General features: G+C 38.0%; 1 protein-coding gene across 1 annotated transcript; it reads right to left on the bottom strand.

Annotated features, from left to right (window-relative positions):
- Positions 1-4,279: 4,279 nt before the first annotated feature.
- On the bottom strand, positions 4,280-12,963 carry LOC129527457 (beta-defensin 125). Its single transcript, XM_055364702.2, has 2 exons — positions 12,906-12,963; positions 4,280-4,695 (listed from the first exon to the last, which is right to left on the bottom strand). Exons 1-2 carry the CDS (start codon positions 12,961-12,963, stop codon positions 4,280-4,282), a joined length of 474 nt encoding a protein of 157 aa, XP_055220677.2.
- Positions 12,964-18,658: the final 5,695 nt, after the last annotated feature.

Below are 18,658 nucleotides of genomic sequence, written 5' to 3'. Positions count from 1 at the left end.
TGACTTTGACTGTAATGGAAGCCAGACATTGGCAGAGAGAGCACAGCCAAGTCATGTACAAAAGGGGCCAGGGGCGTCACACACATCACCATTCACATTTGGGCCAATAAGAAAAAAATACTTAGATTGTAAGAGTTTTTTGTGCCCTAGCTCCAAGTGAGAGAACAGTGCCACCTCCTATGTTTTATTAATAGACCGCATTGCCTCATTGTAATACTATTTAACCATATAGTAGGATCCATTCTTATCAATTCAGTAAATTCATATTAAATATTTATTGCTTTAAAAATTTTTTCTTACTCTCTTTTCCTAAGTCTCAGCATTGATCCCTAAATCAATGCAGAATATATTCCAGCAGTGCTTCTCTGGACACTCAACCTAGGTTTTACTAGGTCATACCAGTATGCTGGCCTTATGGGAGAGAAAAAAACAAGGCATTAAATATTCTTGCCCATTAGATCTAGGAGTATTAAAGCTGCTTTCCTCAGTAAGTATAAGACATGCCCAGCCCATTATGGACCATCACATATGTCAACAAGACCAAGAGATGAGGACTATATGTACATTATAGCAGGGGTGTTAGGCCATAAGTTAGTAAAAAAATCAGAGAGAAAGTAAATACTCAAAATGATTTCAGAGTTCAAATGATGGGAAGAAAATAATACAAAGTAGAATGGAAGGTGCTCTGCATGCTCAAGGAGTGTGTTTCAGGAAATGACAGTTGACGCAAAAATATGGAAAAAGAGCACCCTAGACTGTTTCTGTGAAAAGCCAATGTATGACCTATGTGATGAGGTATAGCCATGAAAAATGGAAAAATAGCTTGCTAGACAGAAGTACACTGAAGTGAGGGTGATCAACTTGTCCCAATTTACTCTGGATTTTCTTAATTTTAGCTCTCTAATTCCCATGTTCTGGGAAGCCCCTCAGTCCCAGTCAAATCTGAATGATGGACACCCTAACTGGTGGTCTAAGACCTATTAGAATATGAGGTCTACTGAAAGGTCAGTGGTCTGATGGTCAACATCCAAACTATAGCCATAGTCACTGGCAGCTTGGCTTGGATCACATAAAAAATAATTAGAGGAAAAAACCTTTTTGATTTTGAGACATTCTGGCATCTGATATTGTGGCTTTCAGTAGCGCCCAAGCCTCAGCCCAATTTATTAATAACTAATCAGTTCTTTTGCATTTCCTGAGGAGTGTTTTACTTCCAATTATGTGGTCGATTTTAGAATAAGTGTCATGTGGCACTGAGACGAATGTATATTCTGTTGATTTGGGGTGGAGAGTTCTGTAGATGTCTATTAGGTCCACTTGATCCAGAGCTGAGTTCAAGTCCTCAATATCCTTGTTAATTTTCTGTCTCATTGATCTGTCTAATATTGACACTGAGTGTTAAAGTCTCCCACTATTATTGTGTGGGAGTCTAAGTCTCTTTGTAGGCCTGTAAGAACTTGTTTTATGAATCTGAGTGCTCCTGTATTGGGTGCATATATATTAGGATAGTTAGCTCTAGTTGTTGAATTGATCACTTTACCATTATGTAATGCCCTTGTCTTTTTTGATCTTTGTTGGTTTAAAGTATGTTTTGTCAGAGACTGGGATTGCAACCCCTGCTATTTTGTTCTTTCTATCTGCTTGGTAAATTTTCCTCCATCCCTTTATTTTGAGCCTATGTGTGTCTTTGCATGTGCGATGGGTCTCCTGAATACAGCACACCAATGGGTCTTGACTCTATCCAATTTGCCAGTCTGTGTCTTTTAATTGGGGCATTTAGCCCATTTACATTTAAGGTTAATAGTGTTATGTGTGAATTTGATCCATATTTAATAAATGGTGCTGAGAAAACTGGCTAGCCATATGGAGAAAACTGAATCTGGACCCCTTCTTTACACCTTATACAAAAATTAACTCAAGATGGATTAAAGACTTAAATTTAATACCCAAAACCATAAAAACCCTAGAAGAAAACCTAGGCAATACCATTTAGGACATAGGCATGGTCAAAGACTTCATGAAGAAAATACCAAAAGCAATTGCAACAAAAGCCAAAATTGTCAAATGGGATCTAATTAAATGAAAGAGCTTCTGCACAGCAAAAGAAACTATCATCAGGGTGAACATGCAGCCTACAGAACGGGAGGAACTCTTTGCAATCTACCCAGCTAACAAAGGTCTAATATCCAGAATCTACAAGAACTTAAATTTACAAGAAAAAAAACATCAAAAAGTGGGCAAAGGATATGAACAGACACTTCTCAAAAGAAGACATTTATGCAGCCAACAAACATATGAAAGGAAGCTCAACATCACTGATCATTAGAGAAATGCAAATCAAAACCACAATGAGATACTATCTCATGCCAGTCAGAATGGCAATTATTAAAAAGTCAAGAAACAATAGATGCTGACAAGTCTGTGGAGAAATAAGAATACTTTTACACTGTTGGTGGGAATGTAAATTAGTTCAACCATTGTGGAAGACAGTGTGGCAATTCCTCAAGGATGTAGAACCAGAAATACCATTTGACCCAGCAATCCCATTACTGGGTATATATCCAAAGGAATATAAATCATTCTATTATAAAGACACATGCACACGTATGTTTACTGCAGCACTATTTACAATAGCAAAGACATGGAACCAACCCAAATGCCCATCAATGATAGACTGCATAAAGAAAATATGGTACATATACACCATGGAATACTATGCAGCCATAAAAAGGAATGAGATCATGCTCTTTGCAGGGACATGGATGAAGCTCGAAGCCATCATCTTCAGTAAACTAACACAGGAACAGAAAACCAAACACCACGTGTTCTCACTCATAAGTGGGAATTGAACAATAAGAACACATGGACACAGGGAGGGGAACGTGACACATGGGGGCCAGTCAGGGCGTGTGGGGAAGGGGAGGCAGAGCATTAAGACAAATAGCTAATGCATGCGGGACTTAAAACCTAGATGATGCATTGATAGGTGCAGCAAACCATCATGGCACATGTATACCTATGTAACAAACCTACATGTTCTACACTTCTATCCTGGAACTTAAAAAAAATAATAATCAGCCAGGCACGGTAGCTCACACCTGTAATCCCAGCATTTTGGGAGGCCAAGGCGGATGGATCATTAGGTCAGGAGATCGAGACCATCCTGGCTAACATGGTGAAACCCCTCTCTACTAAAAATACAAAAAATTAGCCAGGTGTGGTAGCGGGTGCCTGTAGTCCCAGTTACTCGGGAGCCTGAGGCAGGAGAATGGCGTGAACCCAGGAGGCAGAGCTTTCAGTGAGCCGAGATCATGCCACTGTACTCCAGCTTGGGCGACAGAGCTAGACTCTGTCTCGAAAAAAAAAAAAAAACCTAATCAACTTTATAGTTAATAACCGCTTCTCTGTAGTATCATAGAAGACACTTACTGACCCACCTGTTGCCATACAAACAGCAGTCACATGTGTACAGCCATAGAAAGCATAGAAACACTGCACACAACTAACACTCATGGACAGCACAGAGACCTGAAGAGGCATGTTATGAGGCTGCCATACTTGGAAGTTGGAATTCTAAGTGGAAAGAAGATTGGAAAGATAAGTAGAATTTGAGATGCAGCTTTTAATCTAATATGATGTACTCTCAAGGCAAGTCCCACTTTTATCTCTATCCAGTTAGATCAGTGCTTGTGCTGAATGAAAGAATTAGCTTCTGACTCTGTTAGTTACCAGCTAGAACCTTAAACAAAATTTGACGTCATGACACAGAAAGGTATTTAGGGTCAGAACTTACAATAAAAGGTGGAGGGTAGAGAAGGGAACATTCATCTGGAACTTTCTATATGCTTTTATATGTTCTCCTATATATGATAGTAGTGGGCCAGGCACTGTTAAAGTAAAACTTCATGTCTTAGTCATAATAGGCAGCTCCAAACAATGGTCTTCGTTTTTGTTTTTGGCATGGAAAAATACATAGACATACAAATGTTCACTTAAGACAAAAATTAGCTCGTATATTTCAGTACATCGGAGGAAGACAGATAAAGAATTTAAGTCCAATTAAGAGAATCCTTGTATCTTCTATACATTTCTGTCTATACATTTCTAATTGTAAGGCAACTCTCTTGGCTGTTGTGTTGGTAGTAGCAATTATGTCCATCCCCATGGTCATCCAATCCCTGATGGAATTTTCCTGGTGAAATTGGATTGGTAGAATCAGCTCTTTGCATATTATTTCCAGCAGTATTTCTAGTTCTTCCATACCAGAAGTAAATGTTAATTAATTATGAGTAAGAGCTGTCTGAGAAGGTGGTGGCATAGTCTCGGAAGTAGCGGTCTCAGATGGTGGCATAGTAGTCTCGGGAGTAGTGGTCTCAGATGGTGGCACAGTAGTCTCAGGAGTATTGGTCTCAGGTGTCATGGTTTCTCCAAATTTAGTTGTGTCAAATGTTATCAGATCATTCAACATAGATACTGGGGAACCAGTAAAAGAGTCCACATCACTATAATCAAATGTTATATCCTCTAGGTGAATCATAGGAAATGCTGGTCGTTGAGTATATTCATGTGATATTATTATATAAATGCAGCATGATAGCTTGTTCCTACAAAGAAGTATGCACCTTTCAGTATCTAAACATCGTCTTCTGCAATGTCCTATATTATTCTTCCAACATTTTTGGGGTTCAAAGCTACCTGTAGAGAATAAAATATAGGTCAAATTTTTAACTCTGGCATCAACATAACTTTTCATTCATTCAAAAATTTACACTGACTGACATCTAGACTAATATGATGTCAAGTACAAAAAGCCATTGAAAGAGACAAACAGGAGAACAAAAAGTGTATATTAAAACTGTGCTATGTGCCATCAAAGAAGTTGTATGGAGAAAAGGAGAAATGTAGAAAAATAGAGGGATGGAGAGATAGAGAGCATAATGAGACTGATACGAAACCTAGAAAGAAAGGATGAAAATGAAAAGCCCAGGACCAGATGGATTCACAGCTGAATTCTACCAGATATACAAAGAAGAGCTGGTATCATTCCTACTGAAACTATTCACCCAAAATTGAGAAGGCAGGACTCAACTTTAGCTTATTCTATGAGGCCAGCATCATCCTGAGACCAAAACCTAGCAGAGACACAAGAAAAAAAAAATTTCAGGCCAGTATCCTTGATGAACATCAGTGCAAAAATCCTGAACAAAATAGTAGCAAACTGAATCCAGCAGCACATCAAAAAGCTTATCCACTACGATCAAGTAGCCTTTATCCTTGGAATGCAAGGTTGGTTTGACATATGCAAATCAATAAATGTGATTGCTTATGGATAGCATTTAAAGTACAGAAATTGGTAAACCATGGTGGTTGGAATAATATGAGAAAAAAAGAGGACTAGAATTAAATTCTAGTGAGTTTCAATATTAAGAGATAAGAGATCAGATAAGAGGAAACGACTTAAAAGGACCAATAAGATAAGTCAGATCAAAACAGGAGAATAAGACTCTAGAGTCTTAAAGCAGACCCCCAGCAGAGCAGAGCTCCAGCGAAGATTTGAATATAATAGTTTAGTTGAGAGACAATTCCTCCTTAAAAAAAATCAGTGGAGAAATGTAGAAATCAGGAGAGCAAGAAATCCAAGAAAAGGTGAGTTATAACCTGTTATTATCATGAGATCATCTATCAACTGCTGGCCAGCAGGATGGCTGTTTTCTGTTTGCTCAGAGGACAATCCCACAGGGAAGCCCAGCAGCCAGGCTGCAAACAAGCCTCAGACTCATGGATGAGCCTGGGGGACATGTTACTTTCCGTTATGTGAAATAGACACAAAAAGATAAATACCACATGTTTTCATTCATAAGCAGGAGCTAAAAAAGTTGAGTTCATAGAAGTAGACTGTAGAATAATGATTACTAGAGGCTGGGAAGGGAAAGGAGGATAGAGAGAGGTTGGTTAACAGATAGAAAATTACACCTAGATAGGAGGAAAAAGTTCCAGCATCCTATAGCAGGGGTCCCCAACCCCTGTGCAGCCAATGGATACTGGTCCATGGCCTGTTAGGAACCAGGCTGCACAGCAAAAGGTAAAAAGCAGGTGTGCAAGCATCACCACCTGAGCTCCACCTCTTGTCAGATCAGCCAAGGCATTAGAGTCTCATAGGAGCATGAACCCTATTGTGAACTGTGCATGTGAGGGATCTAGGATGTGTGTTCGTTGTGAGACTCTAATGCCTGATGACCTGAGGTGGAACAGTTTCATCCTGAAACCATCCCCACCACCACCTTCACCTTGTCGAAAAAACTGTATTCCACAAAACTGGTCCCTGGTGCCAAAAGGGGTCCACTGTTCTATAGCACTGTAGGGTGACAGTAGTTAACAATCATTTACTGTATATTTTCAAATAGCTAGAAGAGACGATTCTGAATGTTCCCAATATAAAAAAATGACAAATGTTTGAGGTGATAGATATGCTAATTACCCTGATTTGATCATTACACATTGTATACATGTATCAAAATATCACTCTGCATCTTCTAAATATGAATAATTATTACACATCAACTAAAAGTAGAAGAAAAAATAGCATTTAGTTTTTATTAAAAAAAAAAAACAAAAAACTTAAAAAAATGTTTAATTGGGCATCAGGTCCTGAAGGTGCAGTGTTACAGAAAAACCTTGAAGAATGAAAGGGTGCACAGTTACAGTAAAAACCTTGAAGAACTAACATCCATTTATGTTTTCTTCCCATAATAGCCTTGAACTGCAAATAAGTGAATTACCACAGGAAAAAAAAATATTACCAAGCCTCAAAGTTATTCTACATGAGGCTCAAAGGACCTGGACTATTTATCCAGCTTCCCCCGTAGTTGACAGATGATCCAGAGACAGCTGATAATTTTCTGGCATTTCTGGATTGCCCTGTACGGGGGTATTTCACAAGCAGTTGTTGAAAGACTGGAGATACTGACATTTGCAAGTCGGGCTGATATGCATGAAAACAGAAAATGCATAAAAGGTTATGGGGAAAGTTGTATCAGATGTGACTACATTAAGCAGGAGAGGAGACTGTTTCTTAAAGGACAGAGTGGTCATTTTGTAGTCAAATACTGCTGAGAGGTTAAAAAAAAGATGAAGGCAGGAAAATGTCCATGCTTTTAGTAGTATGAAGGTAACTTCATACTGAGGAGAGCAGCTTCCGAGTGGTATGAAAAAAGAAACCAAATTGCAGTTGGTCAAAATGTGAATGAGAGAGAAGTGAATGCAGGACCTGTAGATGAGACTCTTAAGAAGTTTAGCTCCAAAGAAAAGCAGAGAAATAAATAACTTATTAGAGAGCAATGTAAGGTTAAAGGAAAGCTTTCAGGTTTGTTTTGAAGAACGATAAATACCAAATGGTGCTTGCAAGCAATGAGAAAAGAAACAAGCAGTCTGGGCCCAGTGGCTCACACATGTAATCCCAGCACTTTGGGAGATCGAGGCGGGCAGATCACCTGAGTTCAGGAGTTCGAGACCAGCCTGGCCATGGTGAAACCCTCTCTCTACTAAAAAATACAAAAATTAGCTGGGCAAGGTGGCGAGCACCTGTAGTCCCAGCTACTCAGGATGCTGAGGCAGGAGAATCACTTGAACCCGGGAGGCGAAGGTTGCAGTAAGCCAAGATCGTGCCACTGCATTCCAGCCTGGGCAACAAGAGCAAGACTCCATCTCAAAAAAAAAAAAAAAAAGCAGAAAAGGAGAGATTAATATAGAATAGGGTGATGAGATGACAGAAGGGCACAGTCACAAATTCACACAGAGCAGACTGATCTTTAGATGGAGAAGACACGTTTCTCCATTTATGGCAAAGGGGACAGAGGAAATGAGTGAAAACTTCCTATTTGAATTGTTTAAATAAATGGGGCATGGGATAAGCTGAGGGGGAGAGCCATGTAGAGGAGAGGAGCAGGAAAATAAAAGACAAAGGTCAGGACAAAATAGTTGTCTAAAAAAGAGGGAAGATGGCTGGGTGTGGTGGCACAAACCTGTAATCCCAGCACTTTGGGAAGCTGAGGTGGGTGGATCACAAGGTCAGGAGATCGAGACCATCCTGGCCAACCTGGTGAAAACCTGTCTCTACTAAAAATACAAAAATTAGCTGGATGTGGTGGCACATGCCTGTGATCCCAGCTCCTCGGGAGGCTGAGGCAGGAGAATCACTTGAACCAGGGAGTTGGCGGTTGCAATGAGCCGAGATTGGGCCACTGCAGTCCAGCCTGGTGACAGAGGAAGACTCTGTCTCAAAAAAAAAAAAAAAAAAAAGGAAAAAGAAAGAAGGTTTATTTACAAGAGAAATGCAGTAGGATTTCCAAGCAGTGTGACTACTCATTTGAGGGGTGAGGATATAAATCTAAAGGGAAACTAGTGTGCTGCATTGTATGTTCATTTATCAAGCAGTAAACGGCATGATCATCTTTCTGAAGACAATTGCCCAAGGAGTACCTAGATAAGTGTATTCTAGGCAGAGGAAGCAGCTAGAGATAAGGCTCTATGGAGGAGGAAGGCTGGTATATGTGCAGAAGAGCAAGTAATTTTCTACACAACCTCATTTGAACTGAATGTGATAATATATATAAAACATATATAGACGTATGTATGTATGTATATATTAGGCTCACAATAATTTGGTTTATATTTTATCCTCTGGGGAATGTTGGCTCTAGTCCAACTTCACCAATTATTTATTCTACCTTCACTCTTCTAGAGTCATTTATTCTATCTTTGTTATTTTACTGGCTCGATTTTACTTTGTACTTCGTGGAATTTTCTTTAAGTTTCAAGTCTAGACCTTCCACTTCTTTTGTGCAAGACAGACTCTAACCTTGCTTCTTCGTTCCTCACATCTACAAAGATTTATACCTTAATTTTTTTCCTCCAGCATTATCCATACTTGAAATATGTCATCTTGGCTCTCTTCTTCTCCTTTGTCTTTGAATTGCCTTGTTCTGTCAATTATTCTTCAAAATTGTTTCTCACTTACATTTCTTTCTACTGCTTTTAAATTATCCCCTCCATTCTTAAATTAGGCTATAGTCACACAGTCATCAAAGTTTTGGGCCCTTGAGGTACATCTGTGAACTAAACAGACAAAAATCACATGGAGGTGACTTTCTAGCAGAGGGAGACAGATAATAAAAAGTAAATGCACTCCCTGATAGACTGTATGGTTTACAGAGTTAAATCTAAGACCTGAAACTATGGAACTACCTGAAGAAAACCTTAGGGAAACACTTCAGGACGTTGGTCTTGGCAAAGATTTCTTGGGTAAGACCTCAAAAGCACGGGCAACCAAAGCAAAAATAGGCAATTAGGATTACATCAAACTAAAAAGCTTGTGCACAGCAAAGGAAATAATCAACAAAGTGAAGATGTAGCCCACAGAGTAGGAGAAAATATTTGCAAGCTATCCATCTGACGAGGAATTAACAACCAAAAGTATATTAATATAAGGAGCTCAAAAAACTCCATTGCAAACAAAAACAAATAATCTGATTTTAAAACAGGCAAAAGATTTGAATAGACATTTCTCAACAGAAGACATACAAACAGCCAACAGGTATACATAAAAATATGGTAAAAACATGGTAAGGATGGTAATTTTTAAATGTATATTTTACCTTAATAAAAAAGTACATTATTTTGTAGATGAAAAGGTGACAAATGGTTTGCAGAAAGAAGGGAGAATAGATTTAAGGGTAATAGAAGATTCATAAACAGGAGTTGCACAAGCCTGTGTAACAAGGTGATGATTAAACAGCTTGAAGGAGGTAAAGGAATTAGTCACACCAGTATCTGAGGCAAGTACATTCTAGGCAGAGGAAACAAACGAAGCTCTATGGGTTGAGTAAGTCTGATATGTTTGGGGAAGAGCACTGGGGCCTGTGTGGCTGTAGTGGAGTGAACAAGGACTATAATAGTAGGAGATGAGGTGAGAGAGGTCATAAGGGCCAGATCCTGCAGGTCCAGGTGAGCCACTGTATGGACTCTTGTTACCGCTCTGAGTATAGAGGGGGCCCTAGCAGAGTTTTGAGCAAAAGTACGTGATCTGACTTCCAGTGTAAGCGGATCATGCACTATGTGTCTTCACAAGATGGTAGAAGTGAAGAGCAGAAGGACAGATATCATGAGGAAGCTATGGCAATAACACAGGTGAGAGATGATGGTGACTAGAATCAGAGTGGTAGCAATGGAGGTGACAAGAATAATTGCATTCTGGATATAATTTGCAGGCAGATGTAATAGACTTCCTGATAGATATGAGTGTCGTAGGATATAGAAAAATCAAAGATAATTCCAAGAATTTGGTTTTAGCAGTGGAATGATGGCAATTGGGAAAAATTCATAATTTTTTTTTTCTAGAGTGACAACAGTCATTTTTTTCAAAGAACTTCAGTCTGGAACTATTACGTTGTTAGGACATGTGATCTTCATCACCAGTATCTCAAAATCCTAAAATTAGAAATATGACTAGCAATTGTATGTTTCTAAGTAGGGGAGCCATCTAGCCAAAACATTATCCCATGTGTGGAGTTCTTTCTAAAACATACCAGATATATAATCAGCTAGCATCAACTTAAAATATATCTATGGATAGCAGTCCACTGATAGCTTGGCTTGGTAAAAAGTTGCTTCACAAGCCATCAGGTGCTATCTCACTTGAAAACACATAATATAAAGCCCAGAGAGACTAAATAGCTAAATTTCAAAACAAAACCTATAAGAGAACACAAAAATGAAAATCTCTAAATCAAAAGAAATGAAAACTACCTCTCCAAAATAAAAGGGAAAGAGAGACATGGACAATTTGTAGAAAAGTTAAATATACATTAAGCATGTATTTGAAGTTCGACTTCCCCATTACTCACAGACATAAATAAAAATTAAATATTTATATATAATATTTCATTTTTAGGACTTGGCAAGTATTCGGAAATTGATAATACATGAAGCAGACAGAAAAAAGTACATCTCCAGGAATTTTATGCTGAATGATTTATGTATAAGAAAGGTTATACTAGCCATCCTTGTCTATAAAATGTAAATGCACTTATTTATGCAAAAACAATTTGGCTAAGTAATTTAAACAGTATCCATTCTATAAAATTTATACAGTCATTGGAAATACAGTTTTTGAAAATATTTAGTAAATGGGAAAATACTAATAGTATAATAGAAAATTTATAAGTATGCTATACATTTTTATTCAAATAAGAAAACTGAGGAAGAACAATAGACCAAAAATATTTGGTCTCTTTTAACTTCTTTACAATTTTTTTACTTCTTTACAATTTCAAAATTTCCAAATTTTCAACAAATACAGCAGTTTATAATCAGAAATGAATGTAGATATTAATTCTGTAACTCACATTACATCAACATGTGAATCAAGACATAACAGATCATAGGCACAGTTATAACCACCTAATAGACATGAATAGCATCTTTCTAGGCAACATATAACACCTCCAAATTTAACAAAAGCCAAATTTCTTAGTATATAAAGATAATTAAGAAAGTTTAGAAATCTAATGGACTGGATGTTCAAACTGATTTATAACTAAAGTGTCATGAATTCAAACATCAGGACCTCATTTTCACATATTAGACTGTAAAACTGAATGTAGTAGAAAACTGAATGTAGTAGAAAAAACAAAAAGGACTGATGAGGGTGTGGGAAGCTGACACTCTTGCAACTGGTGATAGGAGAGAAGAATAGTTCAGCTTTTCTGGTAGGTGGTTTGACTGTGTGTGTTTGTGTGTGTGTGTGTGTGTGTGTGTGTGTCCACGTGTCCAGTCATAAATGAAAAGACATACATTTGTTTACAAATTTTTCTTGCTGAATTGTTTTTGATAATTAAAGACCTATTTTTCATCAGTAGCGGAGTAATTAATGTGAGGCAATTCATCTGCTCCTCCTCAAAGTTTTACTTATTGATTAAAAATAATGAACTAGGTTTATGTATGGATAAGATGTCTCTAATATATTGCTAGTACATTGCAGAACAATTCACATGGTGCATTTGCAATTGCATTTTTTAAAAATCTAAAAGGTATACACATGCAAATATAAATACATTTGTATTTGCTAGGATATATAAGAAATTGGTAACATTGATTCTGAAGGGGAAGACTGAAGAACTGGTATTCTTGGACAGACAAACATTTTTCTTTTCCTTAAACCCTATAAATCTATCGAATGCTTGATACATAAGTCAATTGCAAGTATTATTTTTTAATAAAAAGTTAACAATTTTCAAAAGTAGCATTATTAAATAGTGGAAACAGACTGTTCCTATTCATCTAAAATTAGAAGGTCCCCATTGGTCACTAGTCTGTCTATCCTGTCTTCACTCCACTTATTTCCACTTCTACCCCAAACATATATATTGTCTCTTCCATATGATAGTGCTACAGAATCTACAAACTGTCAATGGACTTGTTCACCGTACCTAAGAACATGAAAGTGAGGGCCTCCCTCTGAAGGTACTCTCCGGGCAAAGAAGAATTCAAGATGCTAGGAGAACTAATAGGACACAACAATGAAATAGATACAACAGAATAATCAAAATGGAAGTGAAGTGAGGCTGAACTAACATTGGATAGTTATGTAGAGAGAGAGATAGGGTGGCTCAGAGCATTAAGGAAATTCTTGTCTTTGGAGAAACGCCTCAGAGGACAGCTTGCTAGATGCCCCTAACAGAAAGATTCTCAGAGACTAGGGGCATGGAGCTGCCAAAATACGAGCATTCTGCTGCTTTGTTGGCCCAGATTTTTCCTGCAGATTCCCTCTCTTCCCATCATGATACCAGGGGAGCCCAAGGGCAACAACTCATCCTAGTCATCATCTCTGCTTTATAGGGTTCCATTACCTTTGGTCACCTGAGTTAGCAACCCACAGATAATGAAGGTCAGCATCAGGATATTCATGGCTCCTGGGAGAGAGGAAGCTCTGTGTCCTGAGGAATACAGAACACTACACAGCAAGGAATTTAAGTGGTCACCTTTACTGGTCTATCATGGGTGATGAACCAGAGAAGGGGAAAATGCCATGCCACCCAGATCACCAGACTATTAATTTGCAACACTGAGTGTGCATGACACAATAATGTCTGCTTCTAGAAATTATTAAAGAAAGCTGAGGCCTTATGAGATAAGCTATTATCCCGTAGAACTGTAAGGTCTGATGGAAAGAAACAGCCCCAAGAGGAAGTTTTTGTTAACTTTAGATGGGCTCAATTGTCCTTCTCCTCTGTCTGTATGCAGCACTTTGTACATACCCAATGACAGCAGAATGGTGTGTAAAGATATCACTTGTGGCAGTCCAATAGCTTACAACATCCGGTATTCACCTTTTCTTCTGAGTGATCACCCCAATATGAATTCCTGTGAAACAAGAAAGACACTTTTTAACTAATAAGTTCATAAGATTCCATCAATTATGAGACAGAAGGAATTTGGAATGAAAATAGTGAAAACAGGAAAACAGGTTTTATTGGTGCTCTTCTTTTTCCCGTTCCGCTGTCCCATCAACTCTTTTCCCTCATTCAGAAATACAAATAAGAAATGAAATATTGAGAGAGAGGAAACATTTTAAAAGGAGAGGGAGAGAGAAAGAGAGAGAGGAGAGAGACCCAATGTAACATTATGCCCCCCATCCCCACTACCAAAGGAGAAAAATATAGGAGACATTTGTGAAATTGCCCAGTAGGAGTGATCAGCATTTTATCTCCTGGAAGAGTTTGCTGAGCTGTATTTCTCCCACATATGTTTAATACCACTAGATACCAAGGAAATCAGGAAAATTTAAAAAAATTTTCTAAACAGCTGCACTGTTTAGAAAAAAAACTGTAGCTCACTGCCCGTGTTCATTTAATTTTACATTAACATGCTCTGGAGGCTGACTGATTTTCAGTGTGAAAATACAATATACAAACTGTTCTTGGAATTATTTTTAAACAGAACTAACATCAGAATCATCTGAATAATCAGAATCATCTATTTTGGAAAAAACCGGATTCATTAAATGACTCTTTGGCCAAAAACTGTTTGAGAACAATGTTAACATGGTAATGCTACGCTTTCTAGAATTTGACATTTTCAGCGATCAAGAATTTCTATATTTTGTAAATGGAAATACCACTGCTAACAACAAGATGCTATAAATAGAATGATGATTTGTGTTTTCAAAGTCGATATATTAGAACGATGTGAAAATAATAATAAAGGCAAGATATTTTGTGGCAAAGTTATCTCAGGGTAAACCCTGCAGCTGCAAGTGCCACCAGCGAGTATTCTGGGTGAAAATGGGAAAAGGGTTAAAAATGCAGGATGGCCAAAGCCGTCCTAAGCAAAAAGAACAAAACTAGAGGAATCACATTACCTCACTTCAAATTATACTACAAAGCTATAGTAACCAAAACAGCATGGTACTAGTATAAAAACAGACACATAGAGCAATGGAAAAGAATAGAGAACACAGAAACAAGTCCACACATCTACAGTAAACTCATTTTTGACAAAGTTGCCAAGAACATACTTTGGGGGAAAAACAGTCTCTTTAAAAAATGGTGCTGGGAAAACTGAATATCCATATGCAGAATAATGAAACTAGACCCCTGTCTCTCACCATATACAAAACATTAAATCAAATGGATTAAAGACTTAAAGCTAAGATCTCAAACTATGAAACTACTATAAGAAACTGGGGAATCTCTCCAGGATGTTTGGGCAAAAATTTCTTGAGTAGCAACCCACAAACAAAGGCAATCAAAGCAAAAATGGACAAATGGGATCACATCAAGTTGAAAAGCTTCTGCACAGCAAAGCACACAATCAACAAAGTGAAAAGACAACCCACAGAATGGGAGAAAATATTTGCAAACGACCCTTCTGACAAGGGACTAATAACAGGAAATATAAAGAGCTCAAACAATTCTATAGGAAAAAAATCTAATGATCCAACTTAAAAATGGGCAAAGTATCTGAATAGATATTCTGAAAAGAAGACATACAAATGGCAAACAGGCAGATGAAAAGGTGCTCAAAATCACTGATCATCAGAGAAATGCAAATCAAGCTACAATGAAATATCATCTCACTCCAGTTAAAATGGCTTGTATCCAAAAGACAGGCAATAGCAAATGCTGGCAAGGATTTGAAGAAAGGGAAACCCTTGTATGCTACTGGTGTGAACGTAAGATAGTACAACCACTATGGAGAACAGTTTGGAGGTTCCTAAAAAAACTGAAAATAGAGTTACCATACAATCCAGCAATCCCACTGCTAGGTACACACTCCCCTCCAAAAGGAAATAAGAATATTGAATAGATATCTGCACACCTGTGCTTGTTGCAGCACTATTCACAATAGCCAAGATTTAGAAGCAACTTAAGTGTCGATCAACAAATGAGTGGATAAAGAAAATGTGGAACTTATACACAGTGGAGTATTATTCAGCCATAAAAAAGAAAGAGATGCTGTCACTTGCAATAACATGGGTGGAACTGGAGGCCATTATGCTAAGTGAAATAAGCCAGGAACATAAAGACAAATATTGCATGTTCTCACTTATTTGTGAAATCTAAAAATCAAAACTATTGAATTCAAGGGAGATAGAGAGTAGAAGGATGGTTATCAGAGGCTGGGAAGGGTGGTGGGCGTGTGTGGGAAGGTGAGGATGGTTACTGGGTACAAAAAATAGTTAGAAAGAATGAATACGACCTGGTATTTAATAGCATAGCGAGGTGACTATAGTCAAAAATAATTTAATTGTACATTTTAAAATAATAAAAAAGTATAATTAGATTATTTGTAACACAAAGGATAAATGCTTGAGGGGATGGATACCCCATTTTCCATGATGTGGTTATTATGCATTGCATGCTTGTATCAAAACATCTCATGTACCCAACAAATACAGACACCTACTATGTACCTACAAAAGATAAAAATTTAAAAAAAATGCAGGGTGCTGTATTTTGGCAGGAGATAATACAGACTTACCCTTAGTATATTTATAGTTTTGCTGAGTTTTGTTTTGTTTTTGAAAAACAAGGAATCTCTAATGTTCTCATCTGTCAGAGATGTAGCGGTGAAGTTGGAGAAGTGAGTTTAAAAAGTAGAAGCTATAAAGGAAAACCAGGAGCTTGATTAAGAATTTTCTGTGGAGATAAGAAAAGTGACTCTCCAATTGAGAGATGCAAGATGATCTGCCAAAGTCAGAGATCATAAAGAGGTTGTCAGAAAAATGCATAGCAGCATGTGGGTGCTCTTGGGCCAGTCAAGCACCACCTACTTGAGAATACCACCAACCTGTGAGAATGACTTCCAAGGACAATGGCCACAGAGCCTTCCTTCCTTACACTAGCTCAGCCAAGTCAGAGATGGATACCCCACCTCTGTGCATCTGGTTTTGTTAGTGTACATATTCTCTACTCTGCCATGGGTAGATACTCTGCCATTGGAGTATTGGGGTAGGGTAAGGTGACATAAGGATAAGGGGAGATGGAGAGAGAAGGTATATATGGTGCTTTTTAGATTTTGTGTCACTAAGAAAATAATTATTAGTGATTTTAGTAATCTCCCTGAAAAATCAATAGAATTAACTATTTGAAAACCAATGGAAATAAAATCTCGGGACCAAGAAAAGTAGATTCAGCTATAAAATAGATTTCATGCTTGCACAGTTTGCATCAATTTTGCTATCACTGCACTTCTCTTTTTTTGAAATTTCTGTATTTTAAATAAATTTTTAAAATCTTACCACCCTTGGCCGGTCGCAGTGGCTCACACCTGTAATCCTAGCACTTTGGGAGGCTGAGGCTGGTGGATCACCTGAGGTCAGGAGTTCGAGACCAGCCTGGACAACATGGTGAAAGCCTGTCTCTACTAAAAAATACAAAAATTAGCCGGGCGTGGTGGTGGGCGCCTCCAATCCCATCTACTCAGGAGGCCGAGGCAGGAGAATCGCTTGAACCGGCAGGCAAAGGTTGCAGTGAGCCAAGATTGCACCATTGCACTCCAGCCTGGGTGACAAGAGTGAAACTCCGTCTCAAAAAAAAAGAAAAAAAAATCTTATCACCCTTCTTCATTAGCCTGTATTGTGTATTGTTTATATTTCTCTGTGGGCTGTAATCAGATCAGAGGCAGAGGCACACGCTAAATGTTAAAAGTTGCTTTTATCCTGAGTTATATATTTATACAGATGTATCTCACCAGTGTCTTGGAAAGGACCTTCTAGATAATCTTAGATTGGATATCAAATATACAGAATGGATATCGAATGCACAGCATAGCATAAAATCTTCACTGAGGCACAGCATACATGGTTGACCTGCCCATTTCTGTTGCTGATGTGTGGGCATCCCTGTTTAATCACAGAACTCCTTCTTACTGAGGCTGAGCCTAAGTTCAGAATCGTTTCCAGAATCCTTTCCAGGAAAGTTGGTGTCTTTATCATCTATAATCTAAGCCCAACCTCTACTTTACAGATGGAGAAACTGAGGCCGACATAAAGGTCTCAGTGTGATCCTCTAATGTGATCCAGGTTGTCAACATAAGCCGTGTCCAGAGAGACAATCTAATTCTAACTGCTCATTTTATAAAAGAGCACATTTGGTCCTCAAGAAGGAAAATGGTTTGCCCCAAAGTAAAGTAATATGCCCAAGGTCACACAGTTAAAGAGCATGAAGCAAGACTTTTTCATTCCAATGGAGAAAATTATCTGCCCATATAAGGGGGGGGGGGGGAAAAACCCAGAAGGAAGAAGCAATGATAACAGCAGAGAATGTCCAGAAGTTACCACAATGTTCTGAGAAAGGATCACACCAGTGACTTTTGTGCTTGTGTAGTGGTGGTAGCATTCGTAATCATGATCGTGTTCTCATCTCTAGAATGCATCTGCCCTCCAGGAAGACCATTAAGGAGCTGATATTACCAAATGTTTGAGTATAAGCTATTTGAAATCTGAAGATTGGGTGGTGTCTGAGTCTGAGACAGCTTCAGATAAAAATGTTTCTTTCTTTTGCTTTTTTAATTAAAAAAATGTTTTAAATCAGTCTGGGGTTGGGGAACACTTCTTATAAATGGAACAAAGATAAGAAGGATAGAAGGCATCATTACAAATAAGGCAATATGAAAGATATTGGAATGAAATTTTTAATAGAAAAAAGGGGAAAAACTTGTACTTTAGAATTTTTATGCCCAGTGAGAATATATGTCAAATATGAATATAAAATAAAGATATTTTCAGGCAATAAAAGCAGAGAATGTTCATCACTAACATACCTTCACTGCAAGAAATGTTGATGAAAGTTCTTTTTTTTTTAACTTTTATTTTAGGTTCAGGGGATACACATGCAGGTTTGTTACATGGGTAAATTGCTTGTCACTGGGTTTGGTGTAAAAATGATTTTGTCACCCAGGTAGTGAGCATAGTACCTGATAGTTTTGGTTTGTTTGTTTGTTTGTGATGGAGTCTTGCCCAGGTAATTTTTGTATTTTTAGAAGAGACAGGGTTTTGCCATGTTGCCCAGGCTGGTCTCAAACTCTTGAGCTCAAGCAATCCTCCTGCCTGAGCCTCCCAAAATGCTGGTATTACAGGTGTGAGCCACCATGCCCAGCC

The sequence above is a fragment of the Gorilla gorilla genome, chromosome 18 (assembly GCF_029281585.2).
Source record: "Gorilla gorilla gorilla isolate KB3781 chromosome 18, NHGRI_mGorGor1-v2.1_pri, whole genome shotgun sequence".
Classification (NCBI taxonomy): Eukaryota; Metazoa; Chordata; class Mammalia; order Primates; family Hominidae; genus Gorilla; species Gorilla gorilla.
Note: the sequence above shows the minus strand (reverse complement) of the source record. Positions and strands in the feature narration are given on the sequence as shown.